The sequence below is a fragment of the Helicoverpa zea genome, chromosome 11, assembly GCF_022581195.2.
Source record: "Helicoverpa zea isolate HzStark_Cry1AcR chromosome 11, ilHelZeax1.1, whole genome shotgun sequence".
NCBI lineage: Eukaryota > Metazoa > Arthropoda > Insecta > Lepidoptera > Noctuidae > Helicoverpa > Helicoverpa zea.
In genome coordinates, this window is record NC_061462.1 from 12,542,820 (window position 1) to 12,570,078 (window position 27,259).

Genomic DNA, 27,259 nt, shown 5'->3' on the forward strand with positions numbered 1-27,259 from the left:
AATAAACCGGAAATTCTTAACATGTCTAACATTAAGATGCGGAGTGAATGAATAAAATAAATATTTATTTATATATCGATAGTCGTTATAAGTTCAAGATACTTATGCCCATTTTCACCAACAAATACCTAAATTTAGGGATCCCCTAAGAGCATTTAGGGAACTCTTAATATGAATTTCGTTTTCACTAAAGTTTAAGTGTCCCTTATAACCTTTATTATGGGGGAGCCCTTATTCTAAGTGACCTTTAGTTAGGAAAACGTTAAGAGATTGTTGGTAAAAACGGGCATTAAGAAGGTAATAGATCCAAGTTCATTATCCTACTCAAGTCTCATCAAGTTACTTAGGTTCATACTTTGACGTCACTTGTATAGATAAAAAAATATTGCACTTAGGTTATCTACCTTTTCAGTATTTTGAACTTTAACAAGAAAGTTGTAGTTAACTCACTGCATAGAACTTACAGAAACCTTTAAAATAGTTAAGCAAAAATATTAAACTTTAAAGAAATTTTAAATCTTTTTTATAAAAGATTCAGGAAGAATGCGGTTACATTAGAAATGATTAATAAGTCAATAAAATTAGGTAGGTAAACATTTTATCGATCCTAGAACCATTAAAAATGTAAATTAAGAAATAATCCTGATAATGGATTCGAAACATATTCAAAATTAAAGGTTTTTAATGGTAATGAACTATATTTTTTGCGGTATACTTGAACTTATGCATATAATTAAATACTTACATGTAATTTTATGTAAATAAATCGTAAAAATCTGACTTGATTATTATCACATAGGTTTGTCTACAGTTAGTGGGTCTCAATAATAATTATTTATGAATGTACAATTATTGTCATTATGGCAACATTTTTGGCAGTCGTTACTGGTAGTCAGAAACCAGAAACAGCCAATGTACCCAGGGGTATCGGGTTCCTCGTCAACGGGTTGAGGAGGTCAAATAAGCAGTCGCTCCATGTGGCACACTGGTAGTTTACTGCGTCCGGTTAGACTGGAAGCCGACTCAACATACTTAGTTTGGAAAACGCTAGGCAGATGTGGAGTCGCTAGCACAAAGTCAAACGCTCTACTCCCAGTAGCGTGAACCTAGATAAAAATTATTGTTAACCAGCGGCTTACAGTCAGAGACCCAGAGTTTATTTAAACCTACGTCAAGCAACAATATCACCACAGTGTAAATATATTCTCGTGTAAACCGTTACGAAGCTACATACTCGTTCGTAACAATATCACTCACGCACGCATGTGCTCGAAGCACGACACTCAGTACTGACTGCACCGATAGCGCCGATAGAAGCTCGTCGATGCACATGCGTGTGTGAGTGACATTTTTACGAACGTTAGTACGTAACTTCACAACTGTTTATTCATATTCTGTGCTATCACTGAAAATGCCATCCTTCGTGGAAATAATCAGAACACTGTCTAATTACATGATCAACGCATGTCAGTAACGTGATTAATACTGATTGTTTTCACACAATATAATGCATTAAAAATCGTAATCAATCATTGATAACATTTATTTTGATATGATTTGATTTTTTATATAATTATTGTGAAGTGCACGACAATTTTCTAGAGGTGAATATTGCTTAGTTTCAAATTCAAATTATTTATTAAATACTACACAGAGCAAAACTGTGTCGCAGTCATTATTGCCTACCTCCAGAAGTCAGCGTTACAAAAAAAAATCCTTACAGAAAAAAATTAAAAAATACCAAAAAATATATAAATAAAATACAAAAAAAATAAGTATAAAAAAAACAAATCTGTTTAACTTATGTCTGTTATCTACAGGGTGAGTGAGTGCTGTCTAAACAAGTTCGCTTGTAAAGTATTATATAACAGTGATAAACCCGCGACGGATCAGTTTTGGCGGTGACTGTACGCAGCTAACTTGTGGTGCGTAAGCCGGTGATGTTATGTGGATTTGCCAATTATAGTGATTTTTAGGTAAGTAGGTACTATATATCTAAAAATAACTTACTTTTTTATAGTCTTCTGACTCGGTAAATAATATTACAAAGGCTATCGAATAATTATTTTTTTCAAAACATTGACGGAAACCGATTTTGCTTTGAACTGCTTTTACTTTTTTTGTCTTTGTCAGAGTCAAAACAAATAGACAATATATGCCTACTTAATTTTAATGCTGAAGAGTTGTATATATGTTGGTCTCCTGGCACGTGCTAATTTCAGGAATCGATTTGAAAAAATCTTGTGTCTTCACCTGTCTTCATTGTTAGATAGTCCATTTATCTAGGAAGGCAATAGGCTACCTTTACATAAAATAACTCCATGAAAATAACTAATTTGTAATATTGGAGATAAATGAGCTTGGAAAAAATACGTACTAACTCCTTGGCAAAGTGGTCGAAAGCGCGCGAAAGGTTAAGCTTGTGGTACTTGATTTGATGTCAGCCTAATGGTTAGTTATTGTCAGTGTAGCAAATGACGACGTTTTGATGTTATTTTTAATTCTAGTTTTTATCACTTTTATTTATTTTATAAGGCCACATGACTCATCCTCCGAGCCTTTTCCCAATCATGTTGGGGTCGGCTTCCAGTCTAACCGGATTCAGCTGAGTACCAGTGCTTTACAAGAAGCGACTGCCTATCTGACCTCCTCAACCCAGTTACCCGGGCAACCCGAAACCCCTTGGTTAGACTGGTGTCAGACTTACTGGCTTCTGACTACCCGTAACGACTGCCAAGGATGTTCAATGACAGCCGGGACCTACAGTTTAACGTGTCATCCGAAACACAGCCAATGGTGTCTAAGATATACTTAGAAAGTACATACAAACTAAGAAAAGTTGCATTGGTACTTGCCTGACCCGGGATCGAACCCGCGCCCTCATACTTGAGAGGTTGGTCCTTTACCCACTAGGCCACCACGACAGTATAGACCAGCCGTTCCCAAATGGGGTTCCGCGGAACCCTGAGGTTCCGTGACAGGCCCTCAGGGGTTCCGTGGAAAATTCAAGATTTCCATATGGTAAATCGTTTCACTTTTGACAATATTACATTATTATTCATTTTCAATTAAATTGTTTTAAATATTGCATTCCAAAATTCCATTTTGGCACCATGTAGGTTGGTACCACTCGGGAGTGTAAGTCTCGTACTTTCGCGACAAGTGGCGGGGGAAGGCCACGGCAGCAGATAATTAAATTCCGTTTTTTAACAAATTGTAGATTAACTTAATACCTCCAGGTCTTCGGCAATCGGCAAAAGTAGGTAGCGAGGCTTATTTCATCGCCAGGATTATACGTTTTCATACATTTGACAGGACGTGAAATGAAACGGCATACGAGTATTTCCAGTGGCTATTTTTACCATGAATCAAAGTGTGACATTATTTCCAATTTTTGCACCTCCGCGAATCCGAAAATTTCGCGCTCGCTTCGCTCGCGACTCCATGTTACGTGTGATGCTTTTAGGTTCGTTTCATTGCTCAAGTATCCAACACCGAAAAAATTTCGCGCTCTTGCGTCGAGTTTTCCTTTGATGTTTATTTATTATTCCTCTGGTTCAGAAAAAGCAATAGCGCTTTCTTCGCTAGCTGCTTATTCATTTGCATTTGCTTTTTTTGTGGATTGTACTTTTTGAGACCTTATTAATTTACAGTGGTTTTGTTTATTTTGTGTAGGTACTTAAACTAAAAAAAATTCGCGCTCGCTTCGCTCGCGATACCGGCTACTACTGAATGTCTTTCAATGCTAGCGGGTGCTTGGAACTTCTTCTTTTAGTTAAAAAAAATCGCGCTCGCTTGCCTCGCACCTGTACAAACCCAATCTATTTCTTTTTGCGTTTACTTTGTCAGTCTTCAAACTGAAAACTATTCACATAATACACAAAGTCAAGGGCGGCTAAATTGTTTTCTCGCCCTTGTGGCAGATAGGTAGCCATGCTACGCCTGAGTATAATGAATATGTCTCTAACCATATAACCATTTGGTGCGCTACCACGCGCCACGACCCGTACCTAAGTGTATTTACGTTTTTAGTTTACTTCTTACTTAAGGTAAGGTTCCGCCGAAAAATGGTGAAACGAAAAGGGTTCCGAAGCCAAAAGAATTCGGGAACCGCTGGTATAGACAACACATGACTCAAGTATATCAAAAAGAAATAAAATTTATAATAAGCTTTCCAATCACAAATCATTGAACCAATTATTTACTTGATCATAAAAAATCCCGCGAACTTGAAAGTTCAATGTTACTTTTAAATAAAGGGTTAAACCACAAAATAACCTTAACTGGCATAAAGGTATAAAAAAAACATAATTTTACCTTTACAATTGCATTTAGGTGACTAAGAGCTTTATTTAAGTAAAGTTCTATGGAAAGAGGAAAAAATCCAAAAAAAACTGTCCTTATGTATTGAGAAGCTTTCTTTGTTTTTTCCCACAATTAATCTTTAAACAACAATATAATATTACCTACAAGTTTATGTTAAACTATTTACATTATTTTAACAACACGTGACGTTTTGCGGTATGTTGATAGTTCACGTTATTAAACTCATTAAATTAACTTTATCGCGAAATAATAATCAGGCCTTCCCTAAAACGTGTGATGACCTTACAAGCACGTTTTTAGCCGACCTCAGTGAAGAGGGGTTATTGTTGTTTCTTTGTGTATAAATTATGAAAAAGCCTCATCATCATAGCCTGAAAAGATTTCAGTAGGATAGTACTAATAAATATACCTACTTAGATAATGAATTTGTCACATTACACCTAGGTAGATATATTGAAAAGTTTTAATTTTTTATGCATGGATAGATAGATGGCTGTCTTAATGATTATTACGCTAGCGCTAAAACTATTGAACGGATATGATGAAACTCTACATATAATAATAGTTAAAGTCTGAATGCATAGACATCAGCAAAACACAGAGGTCTCTTTATCCGGGTGAAGGAAGTATGTAGTTAGTTAACATGGGTCGGATCGAGCTAGTCGGTGTAGTCCCTTATGTATAAAGTTCCATTATCGGATGCAGCAAGTCCCTGGGTAACGCAGCTAAAACCGCAGGTGGAAGTCCTCATGTAGTAATTTATAAGTTCCCAATGAAATAGGCTGAAAAGTAACAAAGGGTTCACCGACGACAAAAACGTCCGTTTTTCTTAAAACAAAATTTAACGTGTTTCAGTGAAAACACAGTTTTTTTAAGAAAACTGAGGTTTATATGTGCTCCATGAATGAGCTTAATGTATCTTAGTAATCAACAAGCAAATAGCACTGATTACAGGGTTTTTATATTGACCTAACTAACTCGTATATGATTTTACGTAAACTAGTGACCCCGGCAGTGTTTTAGGTCATCATATTATTTTTTTGCGACTGCTAATCAGTGTTATGCTTGCATATCTCTGGTTAGACCTTCTGGAAGATATGTATTTTTCTAAACATTCAGTCTACACATGTATTGCTTAAATAGGGAAATTCGTTGTTTACCTAGGTTATTGTACACTACATTTGAATTGCAAATCTTACAGCTGGAATCATACAAAACACAGAAACGTTTGACTTCAATAATTTACCTACTTACCTAAAACCTTCTCCTATGTCTGTCAAATAATACTGTTGCTTACGCATCTGAATAGATTGATTGAGAAAAACTTACAATAATCGCGCAGAAACATACCTACCTCTTCATACATTCATGCATAGGTACATACAGGTCAAAATTAACAGCCTCCTGGTTTTAAGCCCATTAAAATGTACCGAGGTATAGTTACTCTAAACCACAAAAATCGCGGAAATATTAAGGGGTACCGTGTTCTGCCCTTGAGCAATCAAGATTTTACGGTTTAACGACAACTTTCTGACCACCATTAGAAAACATAATTCAATATGACTAATTGGAATTTGATCGGTTTTTATCAAATGGGTCATCCGTCTCAATCTCATTGCGTACCTACGATTGAGGAAGATTAGATATTCGTCACATATTGTAGGTACTTATAAGTTTCATAACAAACAGTGTTAGTTTATAGATATTAGAAGATATTATATACTTAGTATCAGAACGGTGCACACATTTTTTATATTAATTGTTTTTGTTTGTTGTACCGAGTACTTAGTTAAAGTTTATTTTTAATAATTTTTTTGGCGTGCCGTCCTCATCTAATTTTAACTTGCTTAAATATTTTTTATTTCTGGTAGTGTTGACATTGTCGATGAACGGTTATAAATAAATGTAAGTTTAATATTCCTTAAATATTTGATTTATAATATTGCCTGTTTTGTAAAAAAGTTATTTGGTGCAGTGATTTTTAATCGTAAAGAAATTAAAAACTTAGACAAAAAATTACGAACCTCCTCCGTTTTAAAAGACGGTTAAAATGTGTCGGAACTTTGGAGCCGATTTGGGACAATTTATATTTTATGTTAATTATTTAATTCGCAATAAAATACGTAGTTATTTTATCAAGTTCACACCATGACGCCTCGTTCATAAAAACGTGATTTTTTTACAGTAAATCAATATTAATAGTTTCCTAAACCTGTTTTGTTGTCTTTATATAAGTTACGAACAAGTTTAATAACCCCATGTATATGCATGCCTATAAATATTAATTCTCAATATAAAGGTTTATTGATTGCGCAAAGCCTTCCTCAATAAATGTTACCTATCTAACACTGAAATATTTTTTCAAATCGGTCCAGTAGTTCCTGAGTTTAGCACTTTGAACTAAGCAAACAAAATGAGTAGGTATATTTACATTTAATGATAGTTATCATTTACACGCGACTTCGTCTATATCTCCAGACAATTAATACCAATTAACGAGATAAACATACAATGTTATGACTAGAAAAATGTGCCAATATGATAAACTTAGCATAGTCATTGCTTTTAAATAATAATTATTCTTAGTATAGGGCAAAGTCCCAGTAGTTAATCATACTCAAACTCATGACTTACCTAAATAAATAGCAGTCTTAAATAAATAAAATTACAAAAAGAGAAAAAGAGTTTCGTGCTTAAAAAAGGGAACAAATATAATGACCACCATAAAATGCTTTGATACCCTAAGTTTTGTAACCAGAAATATCTACTGAACACCAGAAAAATAAAGTCTAAAAATGTAATACTACCAGCTATTTTAGTCACGACTTCACTTTAAATTGTATTCGACCACCAAATTTAGTAAATGATCACCAACTCTTGACGACCAAATTAATGTATTATTTTTGCCTAAATAAGTCACTGTGATTGCCATAAAATGTAGGCTTATTACCAAATAGCAGCGTTTTACCTGAAATAAAACGCATATTAAATACTTACCTTATTTGAAGCTTACTAGTTTGAGATAGGCACCTACGTGTTTTCCGCTTTTATCTCCGTCCTTTTCTACCCCATATCTTGCATCTCTCTCGCACACCGACCAGTTTCACTCCCCACCAGGCAGGAGGCGACGAGTGTTCTCGGCGGCCACAGTTCGTCATTGAGTCGAAAACACCAGGCAGAAATTAAAATGTAAGCTTCAAATAAGGTAAGTATTTAATATGCGTTTTATTTCAGGTAAAACGCTGCTATTAAATTCTTGACCGTTATTTGAAGCTTACTAGTTTGAGACGTGTTTGTTATCGCCTGGTGGAAGTGGACGCCAATGTGAGCAAAAGCACAATGAAATTGTGTATGTAAATAGGTACTTAGGTACACGAGTAATCACATGTAAGTATGTGTATTGCGTCCTGGAATACTAATGTAATCAAAGTTAACTGGTACTGGTACTCAGCTACATCCTGTTAGACTGGAAGCCGACCCCAACATAGTTGGGAAATGGGCTCGAAGGATGAGTAATAAAAATTAAAAGAGAGATGCAAGAACAAAAGCAAAATTGATTTCATTTTCTAATAGTAATTAACAAAAACATTGCGATACTTCTTAATAACAATAGTAACAAAAATATAGACATTAATCAGCTGGATTAATTAAATAATCGAGATAACTTGCTACTTCTATTTAGTGGGTATCTTTCCCTTCTGTAAAAATGGGCAAATGTATTGCCTGATCGCCAATTACCCTTTGCTAATATATCGTCCAAAAGTATATTGTCAACACAGATTTTGACGCTACCGCCGAGTGGAAGCTTCCTGGGGTTGTAGTTATTCCTGCCTCTTTTAACAATGTCTTAATCCACCCGCATCATCGTTCGGGTGCCTGCCTTTGGTTGGCCTCTAACGGATATAAATAAATTTAAGGAATTAGCCGATGTCCGTCTATCTTCTAACAAGGCTTTAGTCTTTCTGACCCAATACACTGGACTTAGATTTATATTTTCCTGATTATCCATCAAACAACAACCCGACTGCCTATGACTAGAACTGTCGGTCTTAGAGCCAAAGACTGGCCATAAGATTAAATTATCAAATCAAATCAAATCAAATCAGTTTATTTGCTCTAAACATGGGTGATAATACAATGTTACACAGTATTTATGATGTTAAAATAAGCAGTATAGTCCAACATGTTTTACCTATAAAGGTGTACAAATTAAAAAATTTCATTAAAGTCAAATTAAAATTTAGTCCCAAATAATAATAATAAGTAATCAATGTCATGTTAAGAATAATTATACAGTACAGATTGTTATAACAAATTTAAAATGAGTCATTCAAATAGTCCTTTACATTATAATAACATTTGTTCACTAAAATATTCTTTAATCTTTTTTTAAACAACATTATATTCAACGTTTTTAGTTCTGTTGGTAATTTATTATATATGTTGGGACCCATGCAAAAAATACTCTTTCTCATGAGCTCTGTCTTTGATCCATGAATTCTTAATCTAGTGTTATCTCGCCGGTTCCTGACTACTGTATCAGATAATCGTGGGAATAATTGAGGATTTTTTTTAACAAATAGTGCGATTTCCAGAATATATATCGACGGAAGCGTTAGGATTCTGTGTTGCACGAAATATGGTTTGCAGCTATCTGTTGTACAAATTCGAAACATAGATCGTATGCATCTTTTCTGTGCTTTGAAAACTTGCTGAAAATCAGGTGAGTTAGCCCAAAATATGATTCCATATCTCAACAATGATGCAGCTATTCCATGATATGCCATAATGATAGAATCAGTATTGAGAACATGAGCTAGTTTATACAGTGCATACGCGGAACTGCTTATTCTTTTGGTCAAGTTGTTAATATGTGGTTTCCAGTTAAGTTTTTCGTCAATTGTTAAGCCTAGAAATTTAACGTCATGAGTTTGAGTTACTAATGTACTTTCATGAAATATATTAAAGTCAGATAAAATAGTAGGTCTTTGCGAAAAATGAATGATATTAGTCTTATTTAAATTAATTCTTAAATTATTAGTGTGAAGCCATTTAATAATCGAATTAAGTGATTCAGTTACGTCATTTTTATATGATTTTTTATCCTTACATGCTATGGCAACTGTGCTATCGTCTGCAAAGAGAGACATTGGGTGAATTGTCGCTTTTGGGAAGTCATTTATATAAATAATAAATAACAATGGACCAAGAACACTTCCTTGGGGCACTCCAAAACTAGGCATACGCTCATCTGATTTAAAGATTTCTTCTCTCTTTGTGTTTATATTTATTCTTGAAATGACTGTAATTTGTTTGCGATTGGTTAAATATGATTTTAAAAGGTCTAAAACGTTGCCCCTAATTCCGTAAGTTTCAAGCTTGTCAAGTAAAATACCATGGTCAACATAATCAAATGCTTGTGTTAGGTCACAGAAAATTGCACAAATCGGGTTAGTTTTGTCAACGTTTTGCATAATATTTTTCAAAAAGTCATGTATGGCTAAGTTAATGCTCTTTTTTTGCCTAAACCCTTTTTGTTCAAGACTAAGAAGATTAGATTTCTCGAAAAATCTATTAATTTCCGTATAAATAAATTTTTCAAATATCTTCCCAATAATAGGCAACAAATTTATTGGGCGATAAAATTCCATTAATTCTCGGTTTTCTTTTTTAAATAAAGGCTTTACTAATGCAATTTTTAAATCATTAGGAAAAGTGCCCGCGGAAATGCACAGGTTAAGAATGTGACTCAGATGGTGGCAGATATCGTCATTCACATATTTGATTACTTTTGTCACGATTTCGTCATATCCCGCACTATTGCTATTTTTTAACTCTTTTATTATTTTATGTATATCACTAGGTATGCTAGGGTTCATAAAGAGTGAAACAGTATTTTTATTTATTAGGGACGTAACATTTGTGCTGCTGTTATTGGAAGGAATAATTTTGTCAATAAAATAATTATTAAATGCATTTGCTATTTGCATATTATCTTTGTTGTTTTTGAAATGTTCTGGGTCTATTGCAAGCAAGGAAAGATCATGGACTCGCCTTTCCGAAACAAGCTAGCAAAAGAAAGAGCAGCAGTGTGCCTGGAAGTTGCAAATGGATTATTCTCGTCTACGTTTACTGCACTTAAGTAGGTTACCAATTGGTCATTATTCCAGATGGACGGCTTCCCGGGGAACAGGTTTGCTCAGCGCTATTGATTTTAAATTGTGTCCGACTAGAACGTGTGAACCTAGCTCTCCAGTGGTTTCTGCATTGCATAGTGTAGCTATAACTGACTTGTGTAATAAAATAGTATTGTATGTTAGTTTATTTACTATGTGTAAGTCTGCTAAAAATTGGGTAAGTATAGGTCCAAATAGGGATTCAAGGATTCATAGGATCCAATTTCATACTTTTCGCCCCAATTTAACCATCGACTCCAAGCTGATTGATAAGTGTTGCGTGTGGATTGAAGAAGACTTCAGTCGGAGAGACTCCTTGTCCCTCCCCCCCCCCCATTTCCCTGACCTTGGCAGGGGGTATCCCCGTTGCTGTGTCTATCGGTTTCTGCTCGAGGTTCATCAGTGTGTAGGGTACTGCTAATGATCGGGACTTCAAATCTGCTCGCCAAAATACCTGGTGCCACCGAAGGAACTACTATGAGATTAACTCCCGTTCCTGAATTGAGATGACTGAGGACCTACGGTATAAGGTAAGGTGGCGGTAATACCCATGCTAGCGGGTAAGTCAAAACTTGAGAAAAAGGCATCGTGGAACCCCGCTTTCGGGTCCTTCAGATCTAGGGGCACGTAGTACACAACTATGTGTCCCTGGGCTCGCTTCGAGGCAAGTAGGTCCACTGCTGATACAAGATGCCACTCCGGTGGAGGTTTGTGTCGGGAGAGATGGTCTGCCTGACTGTTGAATAGGGCTGGTATATGATTCACGACGTGATAGATTTGATACAGCTCAAGATAACTGAATACTCTGTACGTCAAGTTCGGTAGGCTCCTTGATCGGGTGCCACCTTGATTTCTTAGATATGACACCACAGTCCCATTTTTGCATTGAAAAATGGCTGTTGATCTCTTTAGCAACTTGCCGTGATTTTCCAGTTAATACTGCAAGCATCTCTTTCAGATCGCAGTGAAAGCCTTTTTCTCTCTCGTTCCATGAACCCATTACGGGAGTTCCGTTCAGTTGTGCCCCCATCCTACATCGGAGGCGTCCGTGGTTATAAGGTGACAGGGAAGTGGCGAATGAATATCCAAGGTTTGGTGGCAGCTGACCAGCCACCACTTTAGATCTGCTAAGGCATCTGCTGGTAGGTTCAACATTGCTATACTCCATTCACCGAGCCGTGAGCCCACAATGTAACCAAAGAATGACACTTTTTCAAAATGGTGGGTATAACCCGACCGATGACAAAAACGTCACATTTTTATGTAAAATGTTCTTAGTATCGTGGTCTTCAATTAAGTAGGGTTCTATGTATGACAGTCAAGACTTCTAGGTTCATTTTACATGTAAACGATTTACTACATATTTCATTAAAATTAAGAAAATAATTTACGGCCTTTATTATACATATTTGATTTCAAATAAGTTTGAAAAGATTGCATAAGTTCCACAGACATCGTTCTAAAATATCATTTCTAATGTTGTCAGTATATTACTTTCGTAGTTATAGGGCAAACACACATTGAATTCCTATGCAAAAAAATATCCCAATCGTCTTACAGCCTCTACCTGCTATCCAAAAAAGTGAGCCTCCCCTCACTACTTGTCGCATACCATGGTTATGTAGTTTCTAGGTTAAGATATGCAATAATCTTTTGGGGTAATGCTACTAATTGGGACAAGGTTTTTAAATGCCAAAAGAAATGCGTCCGTGCTATGTGTGGTCTGAAAAAAACTGACAGTTGCAGAGAACACTTCAAAAAATTTGGTTTACTTACAGTTCCATCAATTTATATACTAGAATCGGCTCTATTCATAAAACAAAATCCAAAATTATTTACGTTAGAATCTGGAACTCGTAATAGAAGTAGAGTATATAATAACGTTAGCAGAAGATTTAAAACCACATTGTATGAAAAAAGTGTTTTCAACATGACCACTAAAATTTATAATAACATTCCAAAAAATATTAAAGAAATTGAGAATGTAAACATTTTTAAACATAAATTATGTAATTTTTTGATCGATAATTGTTACTACTGTGTTAATGATTTTTTGTCAAACTAGGCAATAATTTGCGAAATTAAACTCGGTCCTCATCTCTTTTGTTTTTGTTATTGTGTAATATTAGTTGTGTTTGTATTTTTTTTTTTCCTTTTTCTATTTGTATGCCCTGTGTGGCAGATCACGGCATGAACATATTATATTTAAGACCTATTATTGTACCTGTGTATCACAAATAAATGATTTGATTTGATTTGATTTGATTTGATTTGAGTTATTTTTATAAAATATGATCATTACTTCAATCGTGACTTATAAGAACCCTTTTTATGGTTTGTTCACCGTTTGGCTCACGGTTCCATGAATAGGGTAGGTATAGATTGCTGTTCAACACTGCATTGAGGAAAGTGAGGAGAGCCCGGTAATGCAGTCTGCCGTATGGAACAACGAAAACTTGCGAAGTTTAAAAGTCCTATCAAGCTATGCAGGTCTTCTAAGTTTGTCGTGCTGTTTGTCACGTAGTGCGTTTTGTCATTATCTTGTTGATAATGCTTGCGATTTATTCACTTGCCATCCAAAACGTGGTGCAAATGATCCCAAAGTAGGCAAATATATCTTGGTGAGCCACCAGAAAATCGAGATACACAATTATAAGTAACCCTTGAGTTTTCAAAGTTTGAGCCACCCAAATTGGTCACTGTGGCGAAGGTCTTGGGTGCCGTGCTTAAGCCAAATGGTAGGCACGTAATCTGAAGCAGTCTTCTTCTGTATACTAGTCGAAGAACATGTCTGTGACCTCCGGCTACCGGAAGGTAGAAGTAAGCCTGGGCGAGATCCACTTGCACAGCCATTCGTCTTTCTGAAGAAACTCTAGCACCCGAAAAACATTTATTAAACTGAAGGGTTCCGTAATTATGAACTTGTTGAGAACCTTGAGATTGAGTATTGGACGGTTCTTTCCGTCGCCTTTTGGGCACAAGAAACATATTGGAAAGAAAGCTGGCAGAATTTGCAGCTATCAATAGAACTTTTTGTTTTATCATTTGGGATATGACGACATCCATCTCTTTGGACTCTCTGGTCAAATCTGGCATTATCTATCAAAGGTGGCTCTTGGCCAATGGTATGCGATACCCAGTTATTATTTTTGACAAGAAAGGCGGAGCTCCCATTTCTTTCCATTGGTCTTGATATAATGTTAGGCAACCCGCCTGGAAAGTCATAACTTACGTGCCTTGTTGGACGCATCAAAGTCCGCCTGCGGTCCTGGACGCTTTCTGTTTCCTCTGTTGGACATGGTTCCTATTGTAATTTACTCGTGATATCCCAAGGGAGCTTTTAGAGTTTTGCGTCACACGCCATTCAGCGTGAGTGTGATTACCATTTCCCTTCGAGGGAAGGTTATAATGGCGACTCTTCGAAAGTCGATCCAAAAAGCCACCCTGCGAGGGTAGATTGCAATGATGGTACGACCCGCAACATGCATGATTGGTACCCTGCGAGGGTCCGTGATAATGAGCCGACCCCTGCGGGGGGTGGCTAGTATACTTACTGGTCCCTGCTTTGTAATGATGCTGCGACTCGCAAAATGCAAGATTGGTACCCTGCGCGGGTCCGTGATAATGAAACGACCCCTGTGGGGGGTGGCTAGTATACTTACTGGTCCCCACTTTGTAATGATGCTGCGTCTCGCAACATGCAAGATTGGTACCCTGCGCGGGTCCGTGAAAATGAGCCAACCCCTGTGGGGGGTGGCTAACATACTTACTGGCAGTCCTAGGCGGAGCGTACCAAGTCTTTCAAGGCCGAAAAGCATCACACGCCGAGATAATGAGCCGACCCCTACGGGGGGTGGCTAACAGACTTACTGGCAGTCCGAGGGGAGCGTACCAAGTCTTTCAAGGCCGAAAAGCATCACACGCCGAGATAATGAGCCGACCCCTACGGGGGGTGGCTAACAGACTTACTGGCAGTCCGAGGGGAGCGCACCAAGTCTTTCAAGGCCGAAAACCATCACACGCCGTGATAATGAGCCGACCCCCATGGGAGGTGGCTAACAGACTTACTGGTAGTCCGAGGGGAGCGTACCAAGTCTTTCAAGGCCGAAAAGCTTTCTTGACACCATCAGCCCTCTTCAAGTGCGGTAGTGATCAGTCCGAACTAAGGAGATGCTGGTTGGACCGCACCTCACACCATTCTTTTTTGTCAAACCGTTGAACGCCTTGCAGGATTGAACTATGGCCACAGGTGCCTTAGGAACTTCGGGCTTGCTTTCTTTTCCATAGTCACGTGCACGGGCTGTGGTAGCTTTATTATTTACCGCATCTGTATTTGCTTTATAAGTCACTCATTCTGAAAACAAATTACTGAAAAAAAAGTACACGGAAGAAACTCGTGACAAAAAAGGGGTAGATGTACAAAATATTAACACTTGATTTCGCAAAATCGAATATCGAACGGTAAAACCGTTAACAAATTGTATAAAATATTATAAACTCACCTGTGTTCTGCGAGAGCACTGAGTTTATTTTTCAACGAAATACTACAGCGGTTGGTTAGACAACCTTCTCGGGCGGAAAACAAGACGCCAATGACGAACTGTGGCCGCCGAGAACACTCGTCGCCTCCTGCCTGGTGGGGAGTGAAACTGGTCGGTGTGCGAGAGAGATGCAAGATATGGGGTAGAAAAGGACGGAGATAAAAGCGGAAAACACGTAGGTGCCTATCTCAAACTAGTAAGCTTCAAATAACGGTCAAGAATTTAATAAAGTATTATGATGCCATATTACGTTATGTGTCCGGCTTGCAATGCATGCGTGAGTGTCAGTATGACGAGTGACAGGGGAAAATGGAAGAAAATGACATATTGCGCCGACCCCAAGTAAAATTGGGAACAGGGCAGGAGAAAGAAGAAGAAGAATGTGTTTCTCAATACACTCCCTCGAAAACACGCTCTTATCGCACTGTTTAGAGGCATGCAATAGACAATTTTCCACCCTAGTGCAGGAAAAGGGTCCCCATAATGTTATAACTCTTATTGTATCAGGCCGAACTTATTTTTTTGGAGTTAGTTTACTTAAACAGGGTAGCAAGATGTAAAAACTTTGATTTTCATTTTATATTAAAACGCTGGTATAATTTTGATGATCATTTACTACTTTTGGTGATCATTTACTACTTTTGGGATAAAAATGATTTATTTGGACTCATTATGCTTAAATATTTGGTTATAATCTTACTTTAAAATGGTGGTATAATTTTGGTGATCATTTACTATTTTTGGCTTACACATGATTTATTTTGGAGTAATTTCACTTAAATAGGATAGCAAAGTGTTAAAACTTTGGTGATAGTTTTACATTAAAATGCGAGTTTCATTTTGGTGATCATTTACTATTTTTGTCTGCTATTTGTTACTATATCTGGTGATCAGTTAAACATAAGCCCTTAAAAAACTGTAGGCAATTATTATGATTTTGATTATTATACTTCGACTAATAATAGATTAATTCAACAGTTAAAAAACCGGGTCCTCCAACCACTGTTATAATAAATTGGTCTTAAAAACCATTTCCAATTCAAATGAAGTGTAAAAAGATGTATAAGTAATACAAATTAACAACGCTTATTTATTTCAGGTCTCTAGTGTAGATAACCAATAACTAAATGAAGGAAAGAAACTTCAAAATGGGGTACATCACTAAAGGAAATGACGAGCCAATAACAACTGCTGTTAAAAGTAAGATATATTTCAATAACTAAAACCCAAGTTCATCGACAGCATAAACGTTAGTTTTCCTTAGAAATTTTCGCGTATTAATTTTCAAAGTAAACAGTTGCTTTAAGAAAATTAAGCGTTTGTGTCGTCGGTGATTGTGGACCTAATTATTATTATAATCCAATAATAAATCAGCTTCAATAACTCTGAAAAACATGATACAAGTGAAATGAAAATGCTTTATAAGTTTTTTTTTGGTGTTTTCAGTAAAGCTCGTGGTATGTTTGGTGCTCGGAACGCTATTCCTGTCTTCAGTTATACTGAGCATCATCGTAGACCCCTTACGATTACTATTTATTTATGTAAGTATTCCTAAATATAAGGTCCATATAACTTAATATTAATTTAATTCTTTATTTTCATTTTTATAAAAGCGTCGGTGGTTTAGTTTAGCAATCACATAGCTCAACCGCTGTACACGGGTTCGATACCCAGGCCGGACCTCGAAACTCGGTAACAGTCGTTACTATTCCACGTCAGAGGCTGTCATTTAAGAAAACTGACACTAAAGCTTGTAAGGTGATTAAACCTGCAGCTCACCAGATAAGAAGAAGAAGACATTGTATTCAAAGTCAAAAACGTTTATTGAAACTAGGTTAGTTTTTAGCACCTTCTTACGTCATCATTAAAAAGAGGACAGCACCTCCATAACAACCCTCTTCACCACTTCTTAGTGTTATGGCCGGGAAGAAGAAGCGGTGAAGAACAAACTTCCCATATTATGTATTTCACATGAATTACGTGGATATTTATGCCAGTCGCCCTGATCCTGATCATGTTATTCTTCCAGTCTGCTCGAGTAGACTACGGCACAGCAGTCCACGAAGCCATGAGTCAGGAGGTGGACAGCCTGCACCTGTCGGCCTACATCTTCAACATCACCAATGCTGAGCAGTTCCTCAGCGGAGAGGATGATAAGCTGAAGGTCGAGGAAATTGGGCCTTTTACTTATCAGTAAGTTATATTCCTATATCCTTCTTACTAGATATAGATTCACTCGGGTAACTAGAAATAAACTACTTACGTACTCTGATGAAAAGTATTTGGACTATCTAAGACTGACAGAATTTTCCAATCGATTCAGTAGTTATTGAGATAAGTAAGCTCGTTTGAACAACAAAAGTCTTTATTTTTATAATCTACTACCTTCACGTGGTTTCACCCGTGTCCCTTGAGAAATAGGTAGGTACTGCCCATATCGGGATAAAACATAGCCTTTTTTTCAGCGCAGTTAATGTAGCATCCTAACAGTGTAATAATTTTTCAAATCGCGCGGATTTTTTTCAATCTAAATATATAAAACTCAAAGGTGACTGACTGACTGACTGACTGACATAGTGATCTATCAACGCACAGCTGAAACCACTGGACGGATCGGGCTGAAATTTGGCATGCAGGTAGATGTTATGACGTAGGCATCCGCTAAGAAAGGATTTTGATCAATTCTACCCCCAAGGGGATAAAATAGGGGATGAAAGATTGTATGAAACTTTGTCAATTTTAAACCGATCGGACTGAGACTTTGCATGCATAAAGCTACTATGGCGTAGGCAACTCTTAAGAAAGGATTTTGATAAATTCCATCCCTAAGGGGATAAAATAGGGGATGAAAGTTTGTATACATCTTCTTAGATTTTATGAAGAAGTCCTGATGACGAATCAGAATTTTATGATGACGTTCGCTTAAATACGATTTTGATTAATTCAACCCCCATTCAACCCCCACGGGTGATAAAATAAGGGATGATGAAGGATGTAAAATGTATTAGTTTGAACCTATCAGTACGTAATGGAAAAGGTCTATACTTCGATTGACACTGTAGTTAATACGGATGATGCTACTAATTACCCTGTAGAATTTTTAAATTCATTGAAACCGCCAGGTTTGCCTTATCATAAGCTTATTCTGCGCGTGGGTACTCCAATTATGTTGTTGCGAAATTTAAAACCACCAAAACTTTGTAACGGTACGAGACTGCAAGTGAAAGCGTTGCATCGCAATATAGTGGAAGCCGCTATATTAACTGGGTGTGCAACAGGGGAAACTGTATTTATACCACGAATCCCATTAATACCTAACGATATCCCGTTCGAATTTAAACGATTAAAGTTTCCCCTAAAAGTCTGCTTTGCCATGACAATAAATAAGTCTCAGGGGCAAACTCTCAAATTTGCGGGTATTGACTTGAGAGAACATTGCTTCTCTCATGGACAGTTTTATGTTGCTTGCTCACGAGTAAGTTCACCCAATAACTTAATAGTTTTAGCGCCTAATGACAGATTAGTAAAGAACATTGTGTACAAAGAAGTTTTGTAGGCCCTAATTTTTTACACACGCTAAACAAAAGTAAAGCCGCAAAAACCATACCTACCTAATTAATAATAATACTTCTTAACGCGAGCGAAGCCGCGGGCAAAAGCTAGTAACAATATCAAATAATCAATTCAAAAAAACAAACAATCAAATCTTTCCTTTTTATATTTTAGCAAGTACTATGATTAGTACCTATGTAGACAAATTAATCAGCGGTGGAAAACTTTTATTTTGTTCTGTGCAACAGACAAAAACAACGTCTTACGTAGATACTGTTCTATCTCTATTACAAATCACTTTTAATCATGTCTTACCTATTCAAACGCGAAATAAACTAGATTATTAAGCTGCTTTGAATCATAATAAGTTGATAAACCTACATTAGATAATCGAGCGACCAGTCGATCGATTAACTTAACGCCAATTAAGTATTGACTAATTAATCTGGCTTCTAGTTCACCTAGGTTAGGACTTAGGACAACTAAATCTGTCTTCATGCTAATATGACTTAATTACGTACTTGGAATTAATACCATTTTATTAATGGCATGGTATGTTGTTTATTTAGATCGTAACATTAATTTTACTTTTATTCATCCTCCGAGCCTTTTCCCAATCATGTTGGGGTCGGCTTCCAGTCTAACCGGATTCAGCTAAGTATCAGTGCTTTACAAGAAGCGACTGCCTATCTGACCTCCTCAACCCAGTTACCCGGGCAACCCGATACCCCTTGGTTAGACTGGTGTCAGACTTACTGGCTTCTGACTACCCGTTACGACTGCCAAGGATGTTCAATGACAGCCGGGACCTACAGTTTAACGTGTCATCCGAAACACAGCCAATGGTGTCTAAGATATACTTAGAAAGTACATACAAACTAAGAAAAGTTGCATTGGTACTTGCCTGACCCGGGATCGAACCCGCGCCCTCATACTTGAGGTTGGTCCTTTACCCACTAGGCCACCACGACTTCTATTTTATTGATGAGATGTATTTCACATTTTCGCCTGCGTCTAGAGCAGTGGTTCTTAACCTTTTTGTCATGAGGGACCACTTGACCAAAAGTTTGTCTTGCCGGGGACCACCCCATTGATTTGTCTAAATGGAGGGTTCCTTGATAAAGAATACAAGCTCACTTTATAATTAGCACTCATTTCTTTATTATTTAACAAAAAAAAGTAAAAGCTACAGATTTTAATTTAATGAGATTTTTGTGACTGCATTGTTTTTACTAACTTCTGAATTCTTGGATCAGTACTGCTTACAAATGCGCGAGCGAAGCGAGCGCGAATTTTTTTTCGGACTCGTACGGACGTAAAATGTATCCCAAACGTACTAAACTTTTTGCTTGTTGACAAATGCAAAAACAAGGCCATATAGCTGCTGAATACGCGAGCGAAGCGAGCGGAAAATTTTATTTTTTAAGACTCAGTACCAAAACTACGTAAAATGTAGCCCAAACGTACTTGACTTTTTGTTTGTTGTCAAATGCAAAAACGAGGGCATATAGTTTCTGAATACGCGAGCGAAGCGAGCGGGAAATTTTAATTATTTTATAAGACTCAGAACCAAAATTACGTAAAAGGGCTACCTTTCAAACCTTATTTTTTTTCTGTTGGTCAAGTAAGATGGATAGCAACGTCGCGAAGCAAAGCTTCGCGGACCACTTGGAATGCCTCCAGGGACCACTAGTGGTCCGCGGACCACCGGTTAAGAACCACTGGTCTAGAGGAACTTCCACCCTTAAGAGGACGCATTGGAAATTTTGGCGCCAATGATCTAAATTTTTCTCAGTAAATACAAAACGGATCAAAATACAACTTGGTTACCTGAAAGTTCATGATAAAAACCTTATTTTGTTTTAGTTTTTAGTTTTCAAAACAAGATTAGGTAACTTTTTTAACAGAGAACCTCTTTTTAAAAAGAGATTCACATATTATGGGCAAACGGGACCGATTTGAGCCTGTATGGATGGATGGAATGGATTCTTTTTACTTTAAAAACAAAATTGTACCCGATAGGCCAAGCTTCTTTATCTTTTAGGAAATATATTTCTTATGTTTGGAAATAAAAAGATTTTGCTTATCTATAATTCCAAGGATGAGTTGATAACTTGTAATTATCTTAAGTATATTTCCACGCGTATTTTTGGCAATAGCAAAATATTTCATTCATTAGGCAGTTTTTTTATTTATATAATTGACATGTTTCAGAGAGAATCGTACGAATGAAGACTTCGAGATAGACCTGGAAGCTGGTGTGATGAGGTACACTCCTCGACATAAGGTCACCTTCCTCCCTGAGGAGTCTGTGGGCAGACCTGAGGATATTATGGTCACCGTGCCGAATGTTGCTATGCTGGTGAGATTCCTTGTACTTCAAGCTTAGATGTGAAAGAATAAAATATTAGAATAGAAACATTTTTTTTGAGTGAACCACTTCCTGAGCTATATCTATTAGATACTGCCCTTCAGCAGTGGCGGCCATTTTTTGGTTTGGTATCCAGTGTCAATGCTCGTAGATTTCCTCCTCCATCCATTCTTGTAGATCTGATTTACTCTGAAGATATTATAACTTGACAAGCAATAAATATTTTGAATTTGAGGTCTAAAAAATAATCCTACATTCATCGATTTCCAGAGCATGGGTTCCATGGTGTCCACGTACGGGTATTTCGCGCGCATGGGTTTCAACATGTTGACCTCCCAGCTGGACAGCAAGCCAACTATCCAGATATCTGCCCAGGACTACCTGTGGGGTTACGAGGAACCACTTATCAATTTGGGTAACACCGTGCTCCCTGGGTGGATTAACTTCGATAAAATGGGCGTTTTGGATAGGGTGAGTAGCACGCTCTCATATTTCCATACACTTTACATAGTTTTTGCTCTAATCAAGATTGACTCAATAAAAGTATGCAAAGACATCAAAGAATAAAACATGCAAGAACTATTATAGCTTGTACTTAGAAATAGCCTTACTTTTCAAAACGTAACCAACAAGAAGATGCTCTAATCTTATTACGTTGAAACAGTTATTTCTTTATTTTACGCTGAATATCGTTAATTCTCTGAAAGAGGACATGAACAAGAAAGGAAAAGACTATGAAAAGTAACAAAAAGGAATGGAAGTGTAACACACATTGGGCCGACCTCAATTAAATTGGGAAAAGGATAGGAAAAATAATCCTGTAACGTTGAAAATACTACGACAGAATCTAATATCTTAATTTAATGTTTTCAGCTGTACGATGAAACTACTCCATTCCGTGTGGAAGTGAGCGCCACCGACGAAGACAAGTTTATGATCAAGACTATCGACGGCATCGGCGGACTGTCAGCCTGGGGATATCCTGAAACAAGGTACGCTATTCATGACAATTCTTACTTGATATATTTATCATAATAGTTTGTTTGTTTCCATTTCACTGAAATTGGTGAAAAGATTGAAACCTACAGACTTGGAGACAATGATATATTATTTTTAATCTGAATACACCAACTATTTTGCGAGATGCGAGTGCAATCGCGAGAGATAGTTAGTCACTCAGTAAACAAATGACAAAAGCAGTAATCGCATAGAATTGGTCAAAGATGCTGCGTATTTCTAATTATATTTTATTGCTAAGTAGTTTTTATTCTGTTTACGTTTAGGAGCACCGTGCTGCTCCCCTCATCGCTGCCACTGTGGTGAGGCTGTCACCAGCCTCGGACACCACGGCCTGTCGTGCAGCCGTAGTGCGGGCCGTATTGCGCGGCACGCAAATATCAACGACATTATACGTCGGGCTCTTGTTGCCGTCGGGGTGCCAGCTGTACTGGAACCAAATGGCCTGGCACGCGACGACGGTAAGAGACCAGACGGCATGTCTTTATTCCCTTGGAAGATGGGTAGGCCTTTAGTATGGGACGCAACCTGCGTCGATACTCTTGCGCCATCCCATCTTCCAAGTTCTGCGTGCTGTGCTGCTGCTGCCGCTGCGGCTGCGGAGAACCTCAAGCGGCGGAAATATAGTGGCCTTGTCGGCAACTATATTTTCGAACCGTTTGGGGTTGAAACCCTCGGGTCGTGGGGTCCGAATGCGCACACCCTATTTAAAGACCTGTCTAGGCGGCTGGTTGACGCTTCTCGTGACCAAAAGGCTGGCTATTACCTCGGACAAAGGATCAGCATGGCCATCCAACGAGGTAATGCTGCCAGCCTCTTGGGTACGCTCCCAGTTGACAGCGATGGGGATGAATTTTTTGACGCCTTTTAGATATAGTGTATATGTCACCGTAAGATTACAAACATCGTTAGATTACAATCTATCTCGAGAGATTGTAAACTGTCGAATTATTGTAAACCGTAACACCTGATTGCAATTTAACGCATTATTTTTCGCTTTATTATAATCTATCGATGAGAAATTGTCAAATTGTCAACTGTCCGAAAGCTCTCCCTGATTGGTCAGTCTTTTTGTAAGATCGAGAGCGATGTAGAGCGGTCAAATTGTCAACTGGCGTAGAACGGAATGCATCTTGCGCGCTGATTGGTAGAACGTCAAAAAAGACAATGTTCTTTGCAACTCCCGGTGTCACAGCTCTTTGACGTGCAAAAATAAGTGACGGTTTAATTTTTTATAAAATCAAAAATTGTACTTAATTTTTAAGACTCAAATTACACACAATTAAAAATTGTATTAAAAATTGAAGTTAGTGACGAAAACGAATCGCTGCAAAACCGACTCCACGTAGTCTTGTCTGCCCTACCCCTAGAGTGCAATTCAAAACCGCGTAGGCGCGGAGGGGCGAGGCGGCCTGCGAGCTGAGGCGCAGGTAGTTTCAGCGCTCGCTGCCGCGGCTGAGGCTGGCCGGCGGAGCCGGCCAGCAAGCCGAAGCTGCGGTGGTGAGCGTGAAAACCATCTGCGACGATAAGCTCGCATGGGAACGCCGGAGCCCCGCAGCGCCGGAGCCGTGACAGAAGTTATGCTTGCTGCATGTTGCATGCTTACTTCCATGCTGGGTCAATTAATATGGGATGTGTTATATTTTAAACAAAAAACTCAGTAGGTACGAGTTAAAAAATTAGAAGGTAAATAAATATTTTTATGATGTCATTTAATAGTATTTAAGAAGTTTACTGTTAGAATGCATGCTACAAATTTAGATGCAAAAAAATAACCATCATGCTGAGTTGTATTTAGAGTGGAATTAAGATAACTCGTGGCTAAGATAGTATTATTTAGATGCTCGACGCTTTATTAATTGTGGCTGACTTAGTAATTTAGAAGGCAACATACATTTTTGGGGGCGAATAATGATATTAAAAAGAAGCCTGTTTAATTAGCACCCCTTTTATTTTATTTTTAAATATTAGTTTGTATTTGAAGACAAAATACCTAACTGTATTTTTATAAGAGTTATTTTTATATATAAATTTAATACTTGAAGAATTTTTGAAGAGCATTTATTTTATTTAACTGACACCTCTATTTCATTCCTAACTCTACGGGAACTCCATGGGAACAGAACGGCTGGTCGTGATTGGTCGATCTTACAAAAAGACTGACCAATAAGAGAGAGCTTTCGGACAGTTGACAATTTGACAATTTCTCATCGATAGATTATAATATAGCGAAAAATAATGCGTTAAATTGCAATCAGATGTTACGGTTCACAATAATTCGACAGTTTACAATCTCTCGAGATAGATTGTAATCTAACGATGTTTGTAATCTTACGGTAACATATATATATATTTTTTTTTTTTTTGTTCTACTAGGAAAGTTTTTTTTTTGTGTTGTAAATATGTATATAAATTTGATTAACGCGAGTGATGTAATTAAATAAACACCTACAGTAGTTTTTTTTTTATACAACCGTTACGACCTTTCCCTGTACTTTGGATGCGTTCTCGCTCATTCATCCCACATGCACTATTGCACACAGCAGCAGTAACTACTGACCACTATGTCCTGAAAACCTTAAATTGACCACCTTTTCCTTCTCCAGCTCAAATTGCAACAGCTTCAACGGCTCCTTCGAAGGCATAGGCTATCCCCCCGACATGTCCCCTGACCGGCCTCTCAAGATCTACCGCAACGTGCTCTGTCGCTTCATGGAGCTGGAGTACCAGGGACAGAAGACCATGGACTTCGGCATTGAGGGCATGACCTACAAGTTCTCTAATAGGAGTTTCAGTCAGATTGAGGAGAATGAGTGTCTTTGCAGTAAAGGAGTTTGTTTTGAAGGAGTCACTGATATGTCTTCTTGTATGTATGGTGAGTTGTAGTTTATTAATTTTTTTGAGGAAGACAAAATTGTTAGAATAATATCTTGCTAACATCATCTACTTAACCTTTTGCCTTACTAACGATATCAATTTATGCTGGTTTTTTCCGAGCTTGTTTCTTTAGGCACTTACTGTTATTTATATGGGGGATTCTTATAAGATAATATTATTGTTTGTTCAGGTTTGCCGCTGGTTCTCTCAAACGCTCATTTCCTAGATGCAAGCCCTTCGCTGTACGATAGGATCGAGGGTTTAACTCCCAATGAAGAGGATCACGGCAGTTCGTTAATTGTTGAACCTGTAAGTATATCAATGCTTCTTGGAGGAATGTTAATGCCTTGAGGATATATGAAAGTGATAGTACTCAGTTCTGTTGTCTGGGAGTTTGTTGCGCCACATCTTCTTCAAAGCAAAAACATTGGAAATGATGAACGGTGGGCATTTTTGTTGGCTTTCTCATTTAATATTTGACGTCTAAAATTGTTGATTTTTAGCCCGTTTTGAATAAATATTTTTTTCAAGAGATCGATTTATATAGAGAATAGATGAAAATCAAAATATACTAGCAACAATTTTTATTAATATGTCTTTAATTATAATCTAAATGTATTTCCTCCCCTCAGTTATTTGGCATGGTGATGGCTACCAAGTTCTCGGTGCAAGTGAGCGTGATGATGCGTGATGTGGAGTTCAACTCCAAGCTGAGCAGCTTCTCAGACATGCTCGTGCCCATCATCAATGTTAAAATTGTGAGTATCGGCTTTATGGTCATCAACTACTCTTAAATTGACTTCTGACAAATAGCAAGTAAGCAAGATTCCATAAATTGCACTGGTAAAGCAAACTTCTATATATCAGAGAAGTGTGTCAAAAATATTTGTGAAACATTCCTTAACAATGAAGATTCTGTAACCCTAAACTTCTGCCCTGGACTGTGATGGTCGGCATTCGTTCGGGGAGGTCCACTTTTTGCAGGGGACGACAATAGGCTCACAAGAGTATACTAAACTTAAGCTGGGTAGGTTTACTTTATAACTTGAAATGTTTGTATTTCCTCAGGTACAACCAAAATTGCAAGAAAAACAGATCTCAACTCTAAGAATGGTCCACATCTACATCCCCTACATCTTCCTAGGCTTTCAAATTGTGCTGGTTATAGCTGGTGCACTCCTCGTCTCCTACTCCTCGAAACAGTTGTACTGGAACTGCGTACCTTCTAGAAGAAAAGGCATCTCTTATAGTGCAGACCCGAAAGATGTAAAAGAAGTATTCGTGGTAGAACCGCTGATGAACAGATAATTGAAAACAACGCCATCTATTGGTATAGTTTAAAAGTAATTTAAAGCTAAAGTGATTGGCGCGTTTAAACTGAAGAGTGTTTGGTGAATTGACCAAAGAATTGGTGTTTATCTTAAGTTAGACTAATTTACTGTGGAAGTTACCTATGTAGATATTATTATGCATAAGATTGTACATACATTATTTTTTAATTAATTTTAAGTAATAAAATAAATAATTTACACAAAACTAATTTTTTATCATGCTTTTTACTCATCCTTTTTACATGGGCATGTAAACACATAAATAAGTCAAATGATAAAAGGTTTCCTGTCGGTATTACTTACGTACCCAGACCCTGAAGTTTGGACAGCCCTCTCACAAATACATAGATAAGATATGTAAGTACCTACTGAATATCCAAAAAGCAATATGGTAAGTATCAAAAATAAAAAGTATATAAGTATCGGTAAAAGTTATCGCTAGTTATCACCTAGTTATTACAAAGCAAAGAATACCTAAACTATCTACTAACATAATAAAGATTCATCCTTTTTTGTTTGTATTCACTCCGAAACTTCTGAACCGATTAGAAATTCTTTCACTGTTAGAAGGCTACTCTCTTCCCGAGTAACAATTCACACGGTACGCGATCGAAGCCGCGAGAAAACGGCTAGTTTTTAATAAAAACACTTATTTACATCCTAAGCTTTTTGTGGAAGTCTTGACCTCCGATATCTTGATCCATAATTAAGTGTGGGAAATTCTCCGAGCTCAAAATAATTTGACGAAAATATTCCAGTACTCGTTACGACAGACGTAATTCAGGTCCTCTAATAAACAAACAGTCGGATTTTTTTGTGTCCTAAAAAATGTAAACATCCGTATTTAGAAGCTCCCGCTTTTTAGGTAGTCATAGAAAGAGCATCTGTCCCTTTTTTTTGTTAGAATGAAGAAAAGTATTAGTAAAAATTGGGGTAAGTATAATGATGACGGAATAAGATGATCAGGAAAGAAAATTTAGTTGTTTTCGGTATACTTAAGTCTGCATTAAGGTGTCAATATTGACGATAATACAAGCAGTTTTTTGCAAATTTTTGACTGACAACAAC

The 27,259-nt window shown here is 37.4% G+C and overlaps 1 protein-coding gene across 1 annotated transcript; it reads left to right on the forward strand.

Annotated features, from left to right (window-relative positions):
* Window positions 1-15,959: 15,959 nt before the first annotated feature.
* LOC124634459 (scavenger receptor class B member 1-like) lies at window positions 15,960-26,400 on the forward strand. Its single transcript, XM_047170050.1, has 10 exons — window positions 15,960-16,243; window positions 16,490-16,584; window positions 17,073-17,236; window positions 20,810-20,957; window positions 21,237-21,437; window positions 21,840-21,958; window positions 24,590-24,858; window positions 25,051-25,169; window positions 25,493-25,618; window positions 25,929-26,400. The coding sequence occupies exons 1-10, from the start codon at window positions 16,171-16,173 to the stop codon at window positions 26,166-26,168; spliced, it is 1,554 nt and encodes a 517-aa protein (XP_047026006.1). The 5' UTR covers window positions 15,960-16,170; the 3' UTR covers window positions 26,169-26,400.
* The last annotated feature ends 859 nt before the right edge of the window (window positions 26,401-27,259 follow it).

Coding starts and splice junctions, on each gene's coding strand:
- LOC124634459 (XM_047170050.1), top strand. CDS start 16,171: ATGAAGGAAAGAAACTTCAAAATGGGGTACATCACTAAAGGAAATGAC. Junction 16,244..16,489: donor AATAACAACTGCTGTTAAAA/GTAAGATATATT, acceptor TGGTGTTTTCAG/TAAAGCTCGTGGTATGTTTG. Junction 25,619..25,928: donor CCATCATCAATGTTAAAATT/GTGAGTATCGGC, acceptor GTATTTCCTCAG/GTACAACCAAAATTGCAAGA.